The 17,306-nt window shown below is 38.2% G+C and overlaps 1 protein-coding gene and 1 non-coding gene across 3 annotated transcripts in view; one reads left to right on the top strand and one right to left on the bottom strand.

The window, feature by feature from the left end:
• COL11A1 (collagen type XI alpha 1 chain) overlaps positions 1–17,306 on the bottom strand; it is a 158,492-nt gene that overhangs the window by 83,401 nt on the left and 57,785 nt on the right. For both annotated transcript variants that reach the window (XM_054565071.1, XM_054565072.1), the window contains 15 exons: positions 16,844–16,900; positions 13,550–13,603; positions 11,030–11,083; positions 10,859–10,912; positions 10,593–10,646; positions 9,329–9,382; positions 9,169–9,213; positions 7,587–7,640; positions 7,123–7,167; positions 6,813–6,866; positions 6,006–6,050; positions 3,891–3,944; positions 2,792–2,836; positions 1,418–1,471; positions 1,293–1,337 (listed from right to left, as the gene is read on the bottom strand). In XM_054565071.1, coding sequence (XP_054421046.1) covers positions 1,293–1,337; positions 1,418–1,471; positions 2,792–2,836; positions 3,891–3,944; positions 6,006–6,050; positions 6,813–6,866; positions 7,123–7,167; positions 7,587–7,640; positions 9,169–9,213; positions 9,329–9,382; positions 10,593–10,646; positions 10,859–10,912; positions 11,030–11,083; positions 13,550–13,603; positions 16,844–16,900 — 768 coding nt within the window. The remainder of the gene's footprint in view (positions 1–1,292; positions 1,338–1,417; positions 1,472–2,791; positions 2,837–3,890; positions 3,945–6,005; positions 6,051–6,812; positions 6,867–7,122; positions 7,168–7,586; positions 7,641–9,168; positions 9,214–9,328; positions 9,383–10,592; positions 10,647–10,858; positions 10,913–11,029; positions 11,084–13,549; positions 13,604–16,843; positions 16,901–17,306) is intronic.
• Positions 14,257–14,397, top strand: LOC129063981 (small nucleolar RNA SNORA21). Its single transcript, XR_008528413.1, has one exon. It is a non-coding gene; the product is annotated as a small nucleolar RNA SNORA21 (small nucleolar RNA).

Genomic DNA, 17,306 nt, shown 5'->3' with positions numbered 1-17,306 from the left:
CTTCAAAGAAGTTCACACGTTCTCCACCCCAGTTAAACAATTCTCCTTTAAACACCGCCTTCCCTGAAAATCCTGGGTGTGCACTAATTCCAGCTAAGAAATTTGATTGCTACATAAATGTCTTAACAAGAAGAATTCCAAATGAAGACAGTCTTTTTTTGCACACAGGCAACATGCCAACAATGACAAATTCCACACTGAACTGTCATTGTGTGAGTTGCCAACTCAGTAAGACATTATATCTTGAATTTCATCCGGGATGATCCAAAACTGGGTTTCAAATCAAACCCAGCTCAGTTCATTGAAAACGCGTTACGTGTGTCATACAGTAGAAACGACGATATAGTTGTACACCATTTTTATATTTTTCAGAAAACTAAATTAGAATGGGTATGATAAGTCCATCTCTTGTTGTCAATTCCTTACCGCGATCAAATCCACTCAAAGTGCTTTTGACAAAATTATGCCTAACGGGATAAACAGTTGCCTTGAAATCAACATTTATACTCCATTATTTCTCACCAAATCTACCAATATATTAAAAGAAACCCTATTTTTTAAAAAATACATAATGTCATAGTAAGGTAATTCAGTACTGCGTCTGAGTAGTGTGACTCAATCTCACCACCCGTGTTGCAGGCTTCGGGGGCTCTGCACTGGCATTGAACATTTACATTGAAAAATTCAGTTTGCAGCGCATTGTCTGAAGACAACTGCGGGATGAACGCTCTGTGAAAGACCCCGCATTGGTCCTCCCACCCCCCCTCCGCTGACTGTGGTCCTTATTTCCTTCCCGTAGCAACTTTGCTTTGCAAACAGTATCACAGGCGAAGGCTCCCTCTTCCCCCAATTGATTTACGGTGCTTCAAACGTTCGCAGTTGGCACTGAGTTTCAATTTATGAGATTGGGGGATTTAAGCAGAGGAGAAAAAGGGGATAGACATTCCTCTGTTATGCCTCTAATTGGCCCCTGCCAATTACCCCTGCAGAAAATATATTGTCTCAAGGCCAATTACATGATATAGAAAAGTTAAATACATGTAAGAAAAAAAAGGGATGCAGGGTTTATTCTGCTTCCAACCTATTTTGTTTCTGTTCTATAATTTAGTCCTCACTCCCGATAAGAATTTTTTTTTAAGTTGTCAGGACACAAAATACAAAATTATAGTTGCATTGTGTAGGGGATAAGAAATCACTTAATGGATTTGAGAAATGGAATATCTTAAATAAATTTACTTATTTAATATAATGGGTATATAGTAATTAAATCACCTAAATAAATTATAATTTACCTTTTCGCCCTTGGAGCCCTTGAGACCTCGGACACCATCTGCTCCCTACAGAATGAATTAGAAAGATTAAATGGCTCTAGTGTTTTACACTGAAATTAAATAATGTAGAAACAAATAGCATTTACCTTCACTCCTCTGGGACCGGGGTAGCCAGTCGGACCCTGTGGGCCAGGAGGACCCTAAAACAGACCAAGTGCCACGTGATACAGAATACATTCAAAGCGCAGCTTCTTAGCATATTATAACTGTACCAAATACTCAACGAGAACATGCTATGATTTTATTATTGACAAAGATTTCTTGCTTAGTTTTATCATTTGTTTCTAAAGTCAAGAGATAACAAACCATGTGACTAGTCCTACTTATTCCAAACACATCATATATTCATGCTAAAAATAAGATCAATATTGCGAATATATACTATAAATAATTACATAATTAGTAACTAGCTTTCTAAACCTGAGAAAGATCTGATGTCCTCAATGTCTACAATAGACAATTACAGATTAATCAAGAGGATCAATAATTTCTAAGGAAATATTGGTATAAATTTGTAGCATTCACATCATTAAGAATATAATCAAAATGATGTATTTTCCATGGCTAGTTTCATGTCACTAGTCTACATAAAGGAAACAATATGTTATATATAATATACAATTTCTGCAGTAATTCTGAGTATTTTAATAAGAATCCAAAACTAACAACTCTAAATGAAAATGATCCTATCCTTACTACTATAATCCAAACTAGTATTAACATCAAATAAGCTTTTATTTAGATTATTTTGATAATTGTTGCTCTTACAATTCAGTCTCTTCAAGGATTACCAGAAAGTAGTAAGTGAAAATAAAGTTTGAATGACATAAACAGTTTAATGATAATTTAACAGTTCTTGTCCAATTTCATTATTATAATACAGTCATTTATTCCACATATGCTACATATGCACAATGTGGATTTATTTCTGATCATGAGAACATTAAAAAAAAGAAAATGCAGTCTAACTAATAAAATTGCTAAAATAAAATTAAAAAGTTATCTAATGCACATCCATTTATCATATCCTGAACAAAAAAGAATTCTAGGAAAATGACACTTATTTTACTTTTTAAATGTTTTTCTTTTTTATATTTGAGAGGGGTGGGAGGGAGAGAGAGAGAGAGAGATTGATTTGTTGTTCATTTATTTATGCATTTGTTGGTCAATCCCTGTATGTTCCCTGACTGGGGCTTGAACCTGAACCTTGATGTATCCTGATGACACTCCAACCAACTAAACTACCCAGCAAGGGCAGCATATGACATATTTAAATGGTAGCCAAAGTTCTTTTGAAAGTTAAAACAGGTGGAGATAAATTTTTTTCTGATACTTATTCTGTAATATTCATATCCCTAAATAAGCATGGAAAAACATGGACCATAGAAAAGATTAGAATAAGGCGTTTTCTCTAGGAAGTAAGATGAGAGAACATTTAAAAGGGATACTTTGTAACATACCACAGCCCCCTTATCTCCAGACGGGCCTTCTTTTCCAGGATGACCCTAGATTTAGCAAAAGTATACACTGGTAAGGTGCAATATTAATAGCCGTTTATAGAAGTATTAAATTGTTTTTTTCCAAAATATTGAGATCTTACTCCTTATGTTCTAAACAAATGGAACATGTTCCATCAACATGCATGGCCTAACATAACATTGAAAACTGTGGCATTTTGATGGATGCAGATTTTATCAACTACATAATATACCCGAGAAAGCCTGGGAAAAACCATAAAACAACACATGTCATTCATCAACAATTCAACCACAGTCTCAACTGGTGTCTTACATAAAGGTATTTCAATCTGACTTCTATTTTGCTTATTGATCAACTGCATCTTCGAAGGGAACTAGGCATGACGGTGCAGCATGTGAAAATACCGCAAGATCATAAATTATACTGAGTGTTAATAATCAAGTTATGGAGAGTTAATAAATAAAAATGTGCTGCTCTATCACAATTATACTCAATAAACGCAAGTAGAGAAAGAATGAAAAATGTATCCTGGTTCTGAGTTAAGAAGTTGGAAGAGGAGAAAAAAAGCAGCATCAATAACAAATTTCTAAAACTAACAACTGTGGAATGACTTTATTGATTACTAAGTGATAGACTATAGTAAGCATTGCTGTTTTTCTAGAAAAGGAGGGACTCCTGAAGGCTGAGGAATTTCACCTGGACTCTTAAGAAACATGTACCTTCAAAGGGAAAAGAGTACGAAAAAGCGCTTTCTGTGGAGAGAAAGGGTCAATGGAGAAGAAGGTGTAACAGCGGAGAAGCCAGGGCCTGCGGACAGAGCAGAGAGGGCCGGAAAGCAGGAGATTCCGCTGGACGGCAGCGCCGCGGGAACGGGTTTATTCGAAGGCCGCTGCGCCCCGGTTCCCAGATGCTGCGCCTTGGAAGTGACGCCATGAAGCGCTACTTTCGCGGTCCATGTTTAATTACTGGCTCAGTTTACTTGTATCACCGAACTCAAAAAATCACCGTTAAAGCATGTGTAAAAAAATCTATCTCAAAGAGAATTGATGGAAACGTAATGACCAGGTCACTGGTACTTACAGGAGGCCCATCAGCTCCGGGAAGTCCAGAAAGCCCCGGTTTTCCTTGCGGCCCCTAGCCAAACAGAGGAAGAGCGTGCTCATTTCAAAATGAAAACCATGGAAAATCTAGCTTTGTACACAGGAATATACCGCTAATCGAATTCTTAACCGGAGTCACTGGCTTTTATATATAAGCCACACAAATGTAAATAGTTTTTAATATATTATATAGAAGGAATGGTATGTAGAGATAAATAAAACCAAATTCAACATATATCAAAAACATGTCAATTTTTGGCCTGCTTAATAATCCTAAATGCCTTTTTAAATTAGCAAGTTAATTTTGCATACTACAATAAACTAGAGTTTCAAGAATAAAAAGGAAAACAATATAAGTCAGAAACACATTGATTTCTATCATAGAAGAAGCAAACACTGGGTAGATCCATCAATGATATTGTGCCAAGTAAAATAATTACATAGCAACATTGGTGAAACATCAGTAATTATTAAAATATTTTTAAAACAGTGAGTTATAGTATGACAGTTATTCACAGGACATGAAGAAAAATGAATCTAATATTTTCATGTAAAAATGGCGTCACCTAATATTCAACTAAGAAATAGTAACAGCAGCTCTTTTTTCAACAGATCAGTCCCTGTTTAACCACAGAGGGTTTTAAATCTCATTTAACTTGACCCTCGCTGAGGCTGGAACGCGGTGAGAGTGGCTATTGCAAAAGGGGACCCTTTCTTAGGAGAAACAGAGGCCTTCTGCGGAGGATAACAAACTTCACCCAGTCCTGGAGCCCAGCCATTATCGCTTGCCAGTCACGCTGTGAGCCCGGACTCAGAAGCAATCGAAAGGGTAAGGATGTAGCAACAACCCCGGGCTGTGGACATCGTTTTGGGTGTTTTCCATTCTCAGCAAGCGTTTCGGGAAACCACTGTACTCATGTAGGAAGACAGTACAAGAGTTTTACAGGACTTTACTTAACTCACTATGGAATGACCACAAGAAAATAAAAATAGCCTTTAACTCGAACAATGTAGATTTTATAAGGGACGCTAGTGGCACCTCATTTAAAGGGTTGAAAAGTTTCAGTTTCCTTTACCGCTCTGCAAAGTCATAGTCTGGTAATAGTACGTTGTGTAATAACTATTATAAAGCACTAAATTTTTACGGGCCGGATTCTGACCGTCACTGAAGTTATCTCTCACTGTCAAGACAATGCTCTTATATTCAATCAGTGGAATACATCTGGCAATAAAAAGGAACCGATGTTTCAATCAAATAAACGTTCAGAAAAGGCCAATCTATAGACATGGAAAGCAGATTTGTGAATCTCTAGCTCTAGATGTGTGGGGGAAGGGGACAAATTGATACAAGGTTTCCTTCTGGGTGGTGGTATAAATCTAAAAATTTGATAGTGGTACAATTTTGTAAGTTTACGAAAACTCATTGACTTGCACGTTTACAATGAATGAATTTTTATAGTATGAAATTACACTCCCATTAAATCCATTAATGTTTTAAAAATTATATGTTCCTAGAAATCAACAACAATAAGGTAAAAAGGCATTAGGAAGTCCAGCCGACACTGTTCAGTAACTATGGGGACGGGCAGTAACACCTAGGAAACCTGGCAGAGAAGATCAGAAGAACAAAGACATCACTTTAATTAAAGATTTATTCTTGTTTCAATCCAGACACCAGGTTATTAACAAGAACCTCATTTGTCATGTATATATAAGAAATGGTGGCAATGATAACTTCACAATTTTCCTTTAATCAGATCTTGCCACAGACCCTTTGTCACAAGCCAACCTAATTACATGTTTTAAATAATGAGAAAGAAAAGGAGAATGAAACTAAAGGAAAAACACTGATTCACACCAGTACCTTCCTGAAATGAATATATCTGACAGCATCACACTGGGAAGCCTTCCAAGTGGAAACCCTGAGAAATCTCATCACTCCCCGTTCGAGGACGCATGAATGACTTCTCACGCCGCACTCTCGTGGTTAATTCCTTCTGGGCTGAGCCATCACGATACCCGATCAAAAACACCTGCCTCGGGTTGACAACCCAAACTATTCACCAGGTGTTACTAGAACCACAGAGTAACTCACCTTTTCACCAGGAGGACCAATTGGACCTTGTGGACCGGGAAGACCCTGTGATAAAGGAATTGATTTCAGCCATCAGGAATCACATCATAAGAGTACACTTTTTAGAAGACCAAACTGCTCATCTTCTCTGTCACAAAAAATGAGTGCGTTAAATCTCTGTACATCGCCTGCATCCCCAGAAAGTTCGAACGCTCTGAGCAGCTTCACCCAGCGGCTCCTTTGGCCAGGGGACTCTAAGGGGAGCCTGTTCAGGTCCCTCCCGTAGGCAGGTCTGTTCTCCGGCCAGTCCCTGAGCCCTGAGGGACACCTTTTCCTCCTGGAAGAAAGAGGCTTCTACACATTTGCTCAAGGTTTGCTTTTGTTTTTGTCTTTCGATTCCAGCTTACATTCAATATTATTTTGCGTTAGTTTCAGGGGCACAGCTTGGTGATTCAGCAACCACATGCTTTACAAAGTGGTCCCCCGATATTTCCAGTACCCACCTGGCACTGTACAGTTACTACGAATATTACTAATTACATCCTCTATGCTGTACATTACATCCGCGCAACTCCTTTGCAGCGACTCCTCTGTACTTCTCAATGCCCTCAGCTTTATTACCCAGTCCTCCCTCCCTCCTCCGCTCTGCTCGCCTTTCTTCCCTTTTCTTTTAAAGGGCCGGGGCGGTGGGAGGACATTATCTTCCTATGTTCATATTGCAACCATTTTTAGCTCTATATAGAAAATTTTGCGACTGTCAGTTTTCCCGTAAAAAGCCGCCTCCTTACCCCATGATCTCAAAGGAGCTGTGCCGCGGCTCCCACTCACCTGTGGTCCTGGGTTCCCTTGCTGACCTGGCGGCCCCGGCTCCCCCTGCGGGCCCTGCCGGAGGAAAATAGACACAGTCGTTAACACACGTGTTTCCCATAATGGGTTTCTCTTCTCAACTGACAGATAGTCCCCACATCGCTGTTCCCTGCAGAGAATCTGGAAAATCTTGCCAAGTATTAATGCCTGCCGCAGCTAATGGACTTAGCCAATGCGGGAGAAATCTTTATTGCAGATCTAGCGGCAACAGTCGTTTGTTAGTACCCAGGTTTTGCCGAAGTGAGTTATTTCATAGATACTGTCTACATACCATGTTCCCTTTCGGTCCTTGGGGGCCATCTATTCCTGCGATGCCCTTCAGTGAAGAAAAAAATATGGATGTTTATGAGTTTAGAGGCTACGACAAGAATGTCAAAAAGCCTAACTTTATCACAGCATGATACCCATTGGCCTAGGGCGACTAAAAATCATTTTAGAATTGGATGAAAATGAGGATGAAGGGAAGATCTGTCCTCTCTGCTGTCTAAGTTCCCACTGGGGACAACCGGGGAGCCTTTCCTTCTGGGCCCTGGGAATTGGACAGGAAGCATTACAATAGATCAAAGCAATTAAAACAGATCAGCTTAAAGGAGGCAGCCCGCTAAACTGATAAGCAGATCATTAGGCCTGAGAATATATCAGGGCAGGAAACGCTGGGCCTCCTACTGAAAGCCTTTATGGCCGCTGGGCTTGAAAGCACAGGGGCCTCCCCTCAAAAATCTCAGCAACACTTACAGGCTGCCCGACGGGTCCTGGGCTTCCCCTTGGTCCCAGCAAACCTCGTGGACCCTAGAGAGAAAAAAGCAAAAAACACACCCCACGTATCCTCGTAAGAAATGCCCTCAAAACACGCTTCTTCCTCTAAGGAAAATTTAATGTAGGGTTTAGAGTAGAAGTACCTGTACTTCATGTCTTCACACACTGAGAGTGGTATTTAAAATACCACTTGATGTCACGCGAATATCCAGCGTTTGTTTATTCTGATCCAGGGCCCACAACGGGTAACAGTGAGTCTTTTCTACAGAAACTGGGGGTCTTTGGGTCTGTAAGTGTATGTAGGAAGCACTTGGGGATTTTTTTAAGCAAGAAGTCATTTACTACTTGAAGTATGTCCCTTTGGTGTCATTTCTGATCGGAATGGCAGCACAGAATCTTACTAAATTTTATCATTTTCCACACACAAATAGAAGGGTCTTGATTCTCATGTTTTAAATGGGTTTGCTGTATTTATTTATTTATTTACTGTAGAGAGAGTTGGGGGTGGTGAGAGAGCGAGACAAAGGCACCCACGGGCTGCCTCCTGCGCGCGTGCCCTGGCCACCACGGAGCCCGCGGCCTCCGGGGCCTGGGGTGGCGCTCCCCGCAGTGGAGCCACCCTGGGCCCATCCGTTCCACCTGTGGAGTGATTCCATCTTGAGAGTCTATTCACTGAGGGAAAGAGGCACCTGTAACTATGGGTAACTATGTTGACAGTTTATAGAGACCATTTGCTTAAAAAGAGGTTCTAAAAATTACTTCTGTTTAATCGTAAACAATTTTTTCCACTTCTACTCTCCCTCCTCCGTCTGCTTTGCTTTCCCCTCTTCTTTAGGGACGTCAATAACAATAATTTGCTGTTTCTCATATCCACGTAAACTATTACGACTTTGGGCAGACAGGCTCTAAAAGGAGGTAAACCATTTCTTATGTAAAGGTCCAGATAAAGTGGAAGACAAGAGAATCACTTTTTTCTAAGTGGCTTCTTGTAAAACAAACAAAAAAGAAGAGTCATTATTTTACCGAGTTCATGCAGACAGGCACGTTCTCGAAGGTAGGAGGCCCACTTGCTGGTTCTTTGATTAACTAGCTTTGGGGAAAACTTCCCAACTCAGTTTTCTCATTGGTAAAATTCAGTGGAAAAAATATAATTTGTCACATTTTATTCTTCTAACTGGCATGCTGAGCACCTCATTGTTCTGGGGTTTTTTGGTTTTTTTTTTTTCCCTGGTAATAAGCTTCATTTAGCCTAAATACATAAACAGATTCTGAAGCTACTGATGATATAAAAAATTGAAACAAAACAAAGAAACAACAAAAACTGAATAAGGTTTTTTGGCTGACAAGATGGTATATTTTACATTTTTTTCCTTTGAAATTCTCTACAACAGAAAAGCTCTATGTATCTCTATCTCTTTACATTTTTTTTGGCATGATAACCACCTGGTTAGCTTAGGCAAGACTGCCCCAGTCACCTCAGGTTATTAGTGACTTTACACATGTGACATCGGTCACTATTCCTCCAAAACAAGGTATTACTTGAAAAAAAAAAGTTGCTTACAGCTTCACCTGGGAGACCCCTTGGTCCAATCTCTCCGTCTTCTCCCTGTCATTTCAAAATCAATGGGAGGGTAACGCAATTAGACAATGTGTTATTTCAATACGACTTGGTTCTTATGTTCAATTTGAAGTATTTCTTTTAAAAATGAAGTTTAATGTACCCTCATTCCATCTTCGCCAGGAGGACCAGGAGGACCCTGGGGACCTCGTTCACCCTATCAGAAAAATACCAATATGATTAGAATACAAAATAAGGTAGAAGGTTTAGAAGACTGTTCTATAGCTCTCCTACCAAACAGAACAGGACATTAGGTAGCGAGACTTACGTTTTATTTGCCCTCCTCAGAACCCTCTGTAGAAAAATCTTAATTTTACATGAACCGGTATTACATTAGTATACCGGGAAATGTTCCCTTGATTTTAAATGCAAGAAAAGTTTAAATAAAATACCCTAAGTAATTTCTAACCATCAAATTATTATAAGATAAATCATTGAATACTACATTGTTGAAGATTATTTCAAACATGGATACACTTTGGTGATTTTAATTTAATTAATTTTGTCTCTGCTTCTAACATAATTCCTATTAAATCAGCACAACTCTAGAAGACTAAAGACATTCTGGATTTTTTTTAAAGGCAAACATATATCTCTTGACATGTAGTATGCATACACTATCTTGCTAGACATCTCTAGGGTTCTCTCTTCTTTTTTTCTTATTTTCCAATTTATCTAAAGGTTATCCTACCTTCATTCTTAACTTCTGGAGAAGAAAAATGGAAAGATCCAAACCTGGTCTTTTTTTGAGGGGCCACCTCTGCTTAGTTTCCCACTAAAAATATCGACTGGATTGCTGTCCACGATGGCAGCTTAGTTAGTCTTAGCCAACTACAGGCTCTTGCATTGGTGTGCAAGGTCCTATTATAACAAAGAAACAGCCTGTGGTGTCTGTCTCCCAAGACCATCTCAGTTAGTGTAATAAAAGAGAATGCAGTACATTGTTAAACTAATGACAGATTGCCTACAGATGACTTCTCTTGAGTATATTTCTACAAATAAAAAATGTAAGGCAAATGTAAGAGAAAAATTGAGGCAATTATAAAAAAGTAGAGGCGAAGTTAAATCTCTATAGTTGTTCTTCTATAATTATATTTTCCATGTACATGGCTATAAAAACTCCACCTCAACTTACGTTGCATGAAATGAGTATTTTAAATTCTTAAAAACAACTCAAGAACTTATGTGATATTGCATGTATAATTGGACTTATCTTCCTTTAAGTATCTAGCAAGTGTAATAATTTACTAAATGGATTTATAAATATTTAATTTTCTTCTAGTTCCCTAGAGCGTATCAATTCTAAAATATTTCCAAATATTCTTGTATTATCTCTCTGTAAAAAGTAACAGAATGGTGTATCTTACCCTGTGGCCTTTGTCACCTGGCAGACCCGGAAGTCCGTCAAATCCTCGATCCCCCTGTAAAATCATCAACATCATCATCATCATCATCATCATCATCGCTACCACCACCATCATCATCATCATCATCATCACATTTCCTGTCTAATTCTGTAGTGTAATTTGAAGGTGACATAGTCTCTCATATCAAGTTGCTTTATTTTAAGATTGAAATCCTGAGGGGTGAACCGATATCAGGACCTGAACGTATAAGCAAATGAGCCCCTGACCTTTGCCCCAGGTTCTCCTGGCATTCCTCTTCCTCCGTCAGCCCCTGGACGACCCTGGTAAATGCCAAGAACATGATTAAGCACAAGGGAATCCCACCGGCAGAGTAAGAGAAAACAAAAGAACTGATGATTTCAGATGCCCTCAAAATTCGCAATGAAAGCCAACCATACCCTTTTTCCAGGTTTTCCCGTTGGACCAGGTGGACCTTGGACGCCACGTGGACCCTATATCAAATCATCATAATTAATTCATTGTACCAAATTCTTGATCAATAAACTCAATCACACTGAGTGAGACTGTTTTAGGAATTTATATCCACTTAACTTTACCTTAATCATTTTAACTTAAGAAAATAATCTCTTATGTAAAAGTCCAGATAAATCAGAAAACAAGAGAATCAATTTTTCTAAATGACTTCTTGCAAAAAAAGTGTCACATTATATTATTAAGTATACATAGACACATACCTTCATTTAAACAAAAGGAACACAATAATATTTTAAACTTTAAAAAAATCCTCAATTACTCATTTTGTTCTCAACACCTGGGGGTTTACTCACTCCCTTAGCTGAAAACGCTCTTAACCCATCCCTCTTAATCCCCTTCTATTTCTAACCCCTTTTTCTTTGCCTTTACCTCATTTTCTGAAGTTCCTCTCTTAGGTATTTATTCTTTTACAATATTTCATTTATCATGCTGATTTTAATTGCCTGTTCTCACAGTTGAACCTCCCATGGAACTGTTAACTGCTGCGGCTTTGGACTGGATCTTTGTCTCCATTGTACGGCTACAACTCACACAGGTTTTCTCAATCATCTCCAAAATGCAGAGGATGACCCAACCATCCCTGCTGCAAATGGTGACAGGCACCGTGCCTGGTCAGAGTCAAGGTCAAAGATCCTCCGTGTGCCTGGCTCCTGAACCACCGCAACACAATGTTGTATCTACGCATAAAGTCTTTCATGGAGACTGACACACTGTTTTTTAACTACACAGCTAATGATAAGTCAAATGCAGTTCCAGTATAACTATGATATAGGTCTTTATATTTAATTATATTTAATTAACTATATCTTTTTAAAGATAATTTAAACAGTACACATATAATGAATGTGGTGGAAAATGTAACACGTTTAAAATTACAAATAATTTTCTGCTCACTGTAAAATATTGATTACGGAAACTATAAAATGAAGGCGGTCTGATACTTAAGAGGTTAAAAGAATATAGCTTTAAAAAGTTATTGCAGTGAGAGGACTCTATCCTTCCCAGGGGGAAGGTAAGCAGCAATTAATAACTAAACAAATCTTGTTAGTTTTTAACGAAAACAGCCACCTGATAGTGCATTTCTTTGGAATTAAGAAGTCAAGAAAAACCACAAAATCCATGAATATGACTGCAGTATGTTTCCAGATTCATCTATTTCTGAAAGAGGGGCATTCGATCAGAAAGTTCCTACCCTTTGCAAAAAATTGAATTCCTTCGCTGCAAACACCCTCCACCCCTTTACGGTGATATTCACCAAGCATAAGAATGCAGCCACCTGCCTCGTCACCCAAAGCTGTTCTCAATTCTCTTTGAATTTTTTCTCATGGCAACGTAAATAAACGGCGCCGGTGGCACATCCACACTCCACATGGGAGGCACTACTCAGCAGCAGAAGGAATGAGCCATTGGCGCACTTGTCAGCGCTGACGGAACTCAGGGCGCCAGCCACGCTGAGAGGGAGGAGCCAGAATCAGAGGGTCACGTGACGGATGAGGTGACTGACAGGGCATCTTGAAAAGATAAAACTGGGACGATGAAGAACAGATCAGGGGGACAGGGAAGCTGGGGAGAGGATGTGACTGCGAAGTGGGGGCACTGAGAAATGCGGGGGGTTATAGGGTCTCCCTTGATAGTGGTGGTGGGTACAAAGAATGTGTAGAGGTGTTAGAATTCAATCTTACATTATAATATTTTGTTAATAAAGTCAATTTGAAAAGAAGACAACAAATCAGTGGGAGGCTGCTTGCGAAGGCTCCTGCCCCCACTTTGCATTTATATTTATTGAGTAAATGAAGAAGGACTTTTCCAAAAAATGAATGCATTTATAAAAGCACATCACATTTTGGGTTTTTCCCCCCTTGGATAAGTAAATTTCATAATGTGCCTATATTGAATAGCTATATTTATTTATCACTAAAGTAAAAAAAAACAGTATTTTTAATTTGGCACCACATAAGTAAAATCTTTGAAACATTTCATCTCAGATATTCTCAATTTCTCTGATTTTCCTCAGCTCTACAGAGTTTGATGTTAACTTCCTTGAAGGACGTTAAATATCCTTTGAGGAAATATACTTAGATTTAACCTCCACAGATGCCAGCTTGGGCTGGAGGCCGGGCCAGCAGAAGTAAAAATGTAATAGTTCTGCTCTGCTTTGAACAATCCCAAAGCAATTTAATATTCTGAAGGGCTAACACTATGAAGCCTTTTCCCTTCCTGGTTTACCTTCTTTGAATATTGCTTAAATTAATCAAGTCATTGGCAATCAACTAGCCACAAAGGATTTTTCGGGGAAAGGCATTGATGTGAGCTTAAAGGCAAAGCAAGTAATTTCCTTACTCATAAAACAAGTGGCAGATACTTCAATCACCCTACCGAGAAAAAAACGTCAAAAATAAAATAAGCGACAAAATATTCTTTACCTGGGGACCCGGGTCACCACTCTCACCTTTGGCCCCGGATAAGCCAGGCACCCCCTGTAGAGAACAAGTGAAGATACAACATTTACCTTAGCAATTCCCTAACTACTTTGACCTTGTACATTATTTAAAATACACCTCATCCATTAGTATGATTTTATTAACACAATAAAACTTTCAAGTCCTTTGATTGAAATGCCTCTCCTCTCAGACTCGGTTGGCCAGTGCGTGAGCTACACTTTAAAGACTCTGTTTTCAGCCGAAGTCCACGGGAGCCAACTTGGTGAAATCAATCGGAAATTGTCTTCCCTGTGTGTACTGTCCGAGCACTGACCACAGCCCACGGGCATTATTTATCATCGCACTTGCTGGAGTGCTCGGGACAACGCATTCTCACTGAAGCAGGTCTAGATGGAGCGCATTTAGACAGCAAGGACTTGGCAAAAGGTTCCTGCCTTTATGCTCAGAAATTTATCAGACACTGCATTCTACAGCAGAACAGACGCTATTGCTATCATTCTAATTGTCCCGAGATAATGTCCAAGCATTTTTCTTTCCCAGATGGGTCTGTGTTTTTCCGAGAATAAGGCCTTATAACAAATACCTCTCCTAAACATTTACCTAATGCGAAAAGTGCAACAAAAACCTGACACAGTAACTGGAAGATATTTTATAAAGGTGCTGTGAGTTTTAAACAGAAAGACCAGGTACTCCTTTTAAAAGCACTCATCGGGCCTTTTGCTAATAGCCTGACCCACTAAGCTGTAAGGAAAGGGCAAAGCAAACACACTGTTTCTGGGTGAAGTGGCAGAATGCTGTGCTGTTTTGCTTCAATCGGTGGTGTGACAGCATAAAATAAATAAAAAAGTGTACACTAAATATTAGGTCATGGACATCCCCCTTACGAGATCCAGAACATTAAAACTGAACGCAGGATGATAGTTGCTTCATGTCATAGAAATGTACTTTGTGTGTTTAAGAAGTGTAGGATTTAAGTAAAATTTGTAATCAATAGTGCAAAGATTAAAATTAAATTACGCTGTGTGAAAATGTTAGCTCTCTAGAGCCCCCTGGTGGCCGCAGAGGAAAATAACTAATACTGTGACGCCCGAAAAATACAGCGGGTCAAAAACATGAATATTCTAACCTTGAAGATGACGAGAACGATGACTTTCAAACTTCTAATTAAGAATTCTTGCAACTAAACTTCTTCAAGAGAAAAACTGGGGTTCTACACTTAGTCTAATTATTAATCACTGAATGGAATACTAGGACAGTCAATTTATTTTTAATTAATTTACCGCATTATATCCTCTGTATATAAGCGTTACCTACTCAACAGATTATAATTACTTGCCCAAACACTTGTCCTAAAAATTGTCAGGCAATTATTGAGAGTAACAGAATAGGGGAAAAACCGTTTTCTGTGTTTTCTGCATATTTTATAACCTAAGTCTCCATTTGCCTATAGAAGCAATTGGAAAAAAACAATTGAATAAAGGACTTTTTCATTGGAAGGATGTACATATTTTCTTAAAATATTGATATAGACTTTATTTCTTTTTTAATTCTTAACGTATAAAGTTTTTTTGGACTCCAGCATTAACAGATATTTGAAAGTCTGTAATAATTTGATATTTTGAAGCAAAAGGTAATAGAAGAGAAAAAATATGATTTTGTTTCTCTCAGTACTTACCTTTGATATTTAAGGAGCCTGATACTTTCCATAACAAAGATGTAAGTAGTAAAGTTAATTAGTCATGAAGATAACATTGAGAATGCATACATGGTTGTTGATGGTCATACATGTCAGCATTTCCCAAACATTCTTGACCATAGGAATCAGACTGGTGAACTCTTTTAAAAATATATTTTGCCATTTCCGCCCCTGAACCCATTTCATCAGAGTCTCAAGTTCAGGGCCTAAGAACTTCTACTTTTAATAAAATCCACGGGTAATGCTTCTGCCCCCAAAGTTGTGAACCGCTACATTCTGCTGACTCCTTCATCATGTAAATGCATGTTATCACTGGCACACCACTGAATATGAGCAACATCTCTTCCTTCGTTCAGAGACATGGAATCTTCCATGTTCCTTATTATATTTTGAAAGGCAGGGCAGTAAAAATGAATGATAACACTTAATAACGCATAGAGCATCAAGTACAATTTAAATGCTGTGGAACATCGTGTTAGAACGTAAGTTCCACATGAGCTCATAGGGCCGCATGCAGAGCCCTTCAAAATATGTAAAATGTTATGAAATTTCAAGATTGACTTAAAAGGACTGTAAATTTATGTAAAACTATAATCAAACTCTTGCATAAAATACAAGGAGAAAACTATTTCTTATCCTAGTAAGAGTAAAGCAGATTAAACAGAAGACTAACTATATACTTGATTCAAATTGGAATAAAAGTTTTCCTATAAGTGTCCACTAGTAAATCAAAGATAAGTTTTTAATGTTCAGAGCAATATTTTCTATAAATACCCATCTCAAAAGTATATTGAAAATATATAAAATCATATGAAGGCAAAACAGACATACCTTTTTATATTGAAAAACAAATACTTATACTAGAGAATATTTATTCCATTAATTCTAAAATTCATGAGAACTTAAGCTGGGATCCCACAATGTTCTTCTTTTTTAAAGAAAAAAATATGGTTTGAAAAAAATCTGCATTTTATGAATTGCTACCCTGCTTAATATTTGGTGAATTTCAAAAGATTTGAAGATACTTTAAAAATCTGTTCACGATATATAGCTTGTTAGCAAGCTACTAAGGGAAAACACAACACTGTTATTTTCTAAGAGTCTCTAAAAGACAAGTAATTTCCCAAATATGTGGAGCGCTTTCAGGAACACTGGAGGCAGCCTGAAGTTTAAGCCACGTATTCTGTTTGCGCCTAATATTATGGAATAATTTTTACTGACCTCAAATATATTTTACTGAAAATTCTGTTTAACGTAAAATTAAGTCTCAAGAATTCAATGTAAAATTGAATTTTAGTAACTACATTTTATGCATGTGAATTATACTTAAAAAATTAATAGTTGGCTGTATGATAAAATTCTATTTCTCATTGTCTTTATTTGATTTGCCAACTCTTCACTGAAATCTTTTCATCAAAATTGACTGCAGACTCAATTGAAATGGGAAATAAAATTAAGCGGAAGGGGGTACCTGTACCCTAGTTTCACCAGCCAGAGATTTGGACAACGCTTGGCCAAAGTGGTGCAAGAAATGACCATTGGAAGAATTTAAACCCACGCCATCTTATTAAGTAACCTACCACAGGACCTGGTCTTCCAGTTAGACCCATTGGGCCAGGTGGACCACGCAGTGCAATCTAGAAAATAAGATATATCAGACTTAGGAATGGTCTACTGAACCAACACATGCAGCCACAGTATTCCTGTGCACAAGCTTCCCTTCAGCAACAGATGATCAATACAGCTGTAATAGCTACATGCTAGAAAGGCTGCCTGGTCACTGAAGAACTGCAACTTTCTAGAATGGTACATGGCCTACATAAGTATCAGACATTTTTCAGCTGTTCTAACATATGTAATCTTGTACCACATATTATGAAGACTTATTCAGTAAAAAATAGATCTTATGATAAGAAATCTAAGGTCTGATATGGTTTTCTACCCTGAAGTGTACTTCAGAATAATGCATAGACCTCTCAAATGCGTAGGTGCAATACTCGTTGAAAATGCTTCTACAGATGAACCATTCGAGTTGCTTAAAGT

The sequence above is a fragment of the Pteronotus mesoamericanus genome, unplaced genomic scaffold, assembly GCF_021234165.1.
Source record: "Pteronotus mesoamericanus isolate MK-2021 breed Mesoamerican mustached bat unplaced genomic scaffold, CSHL_Meso_final scaffold_99, whole genome shotgun sequence".
In the NCBI taxonomy this organism is placed as follows: domain Eukaryota; kingdom Metazoa; phylum Chordata; class Mammalia; order Chiroptera; family Mormoopidae; genus Pteronotus; species Pteronotus mesoamericanus.
The sequence above is the reverse complement of the archived record's forward strand: the minus strand, read 5'-3'. Positions and strand labels throughout refer to the sequence as shown.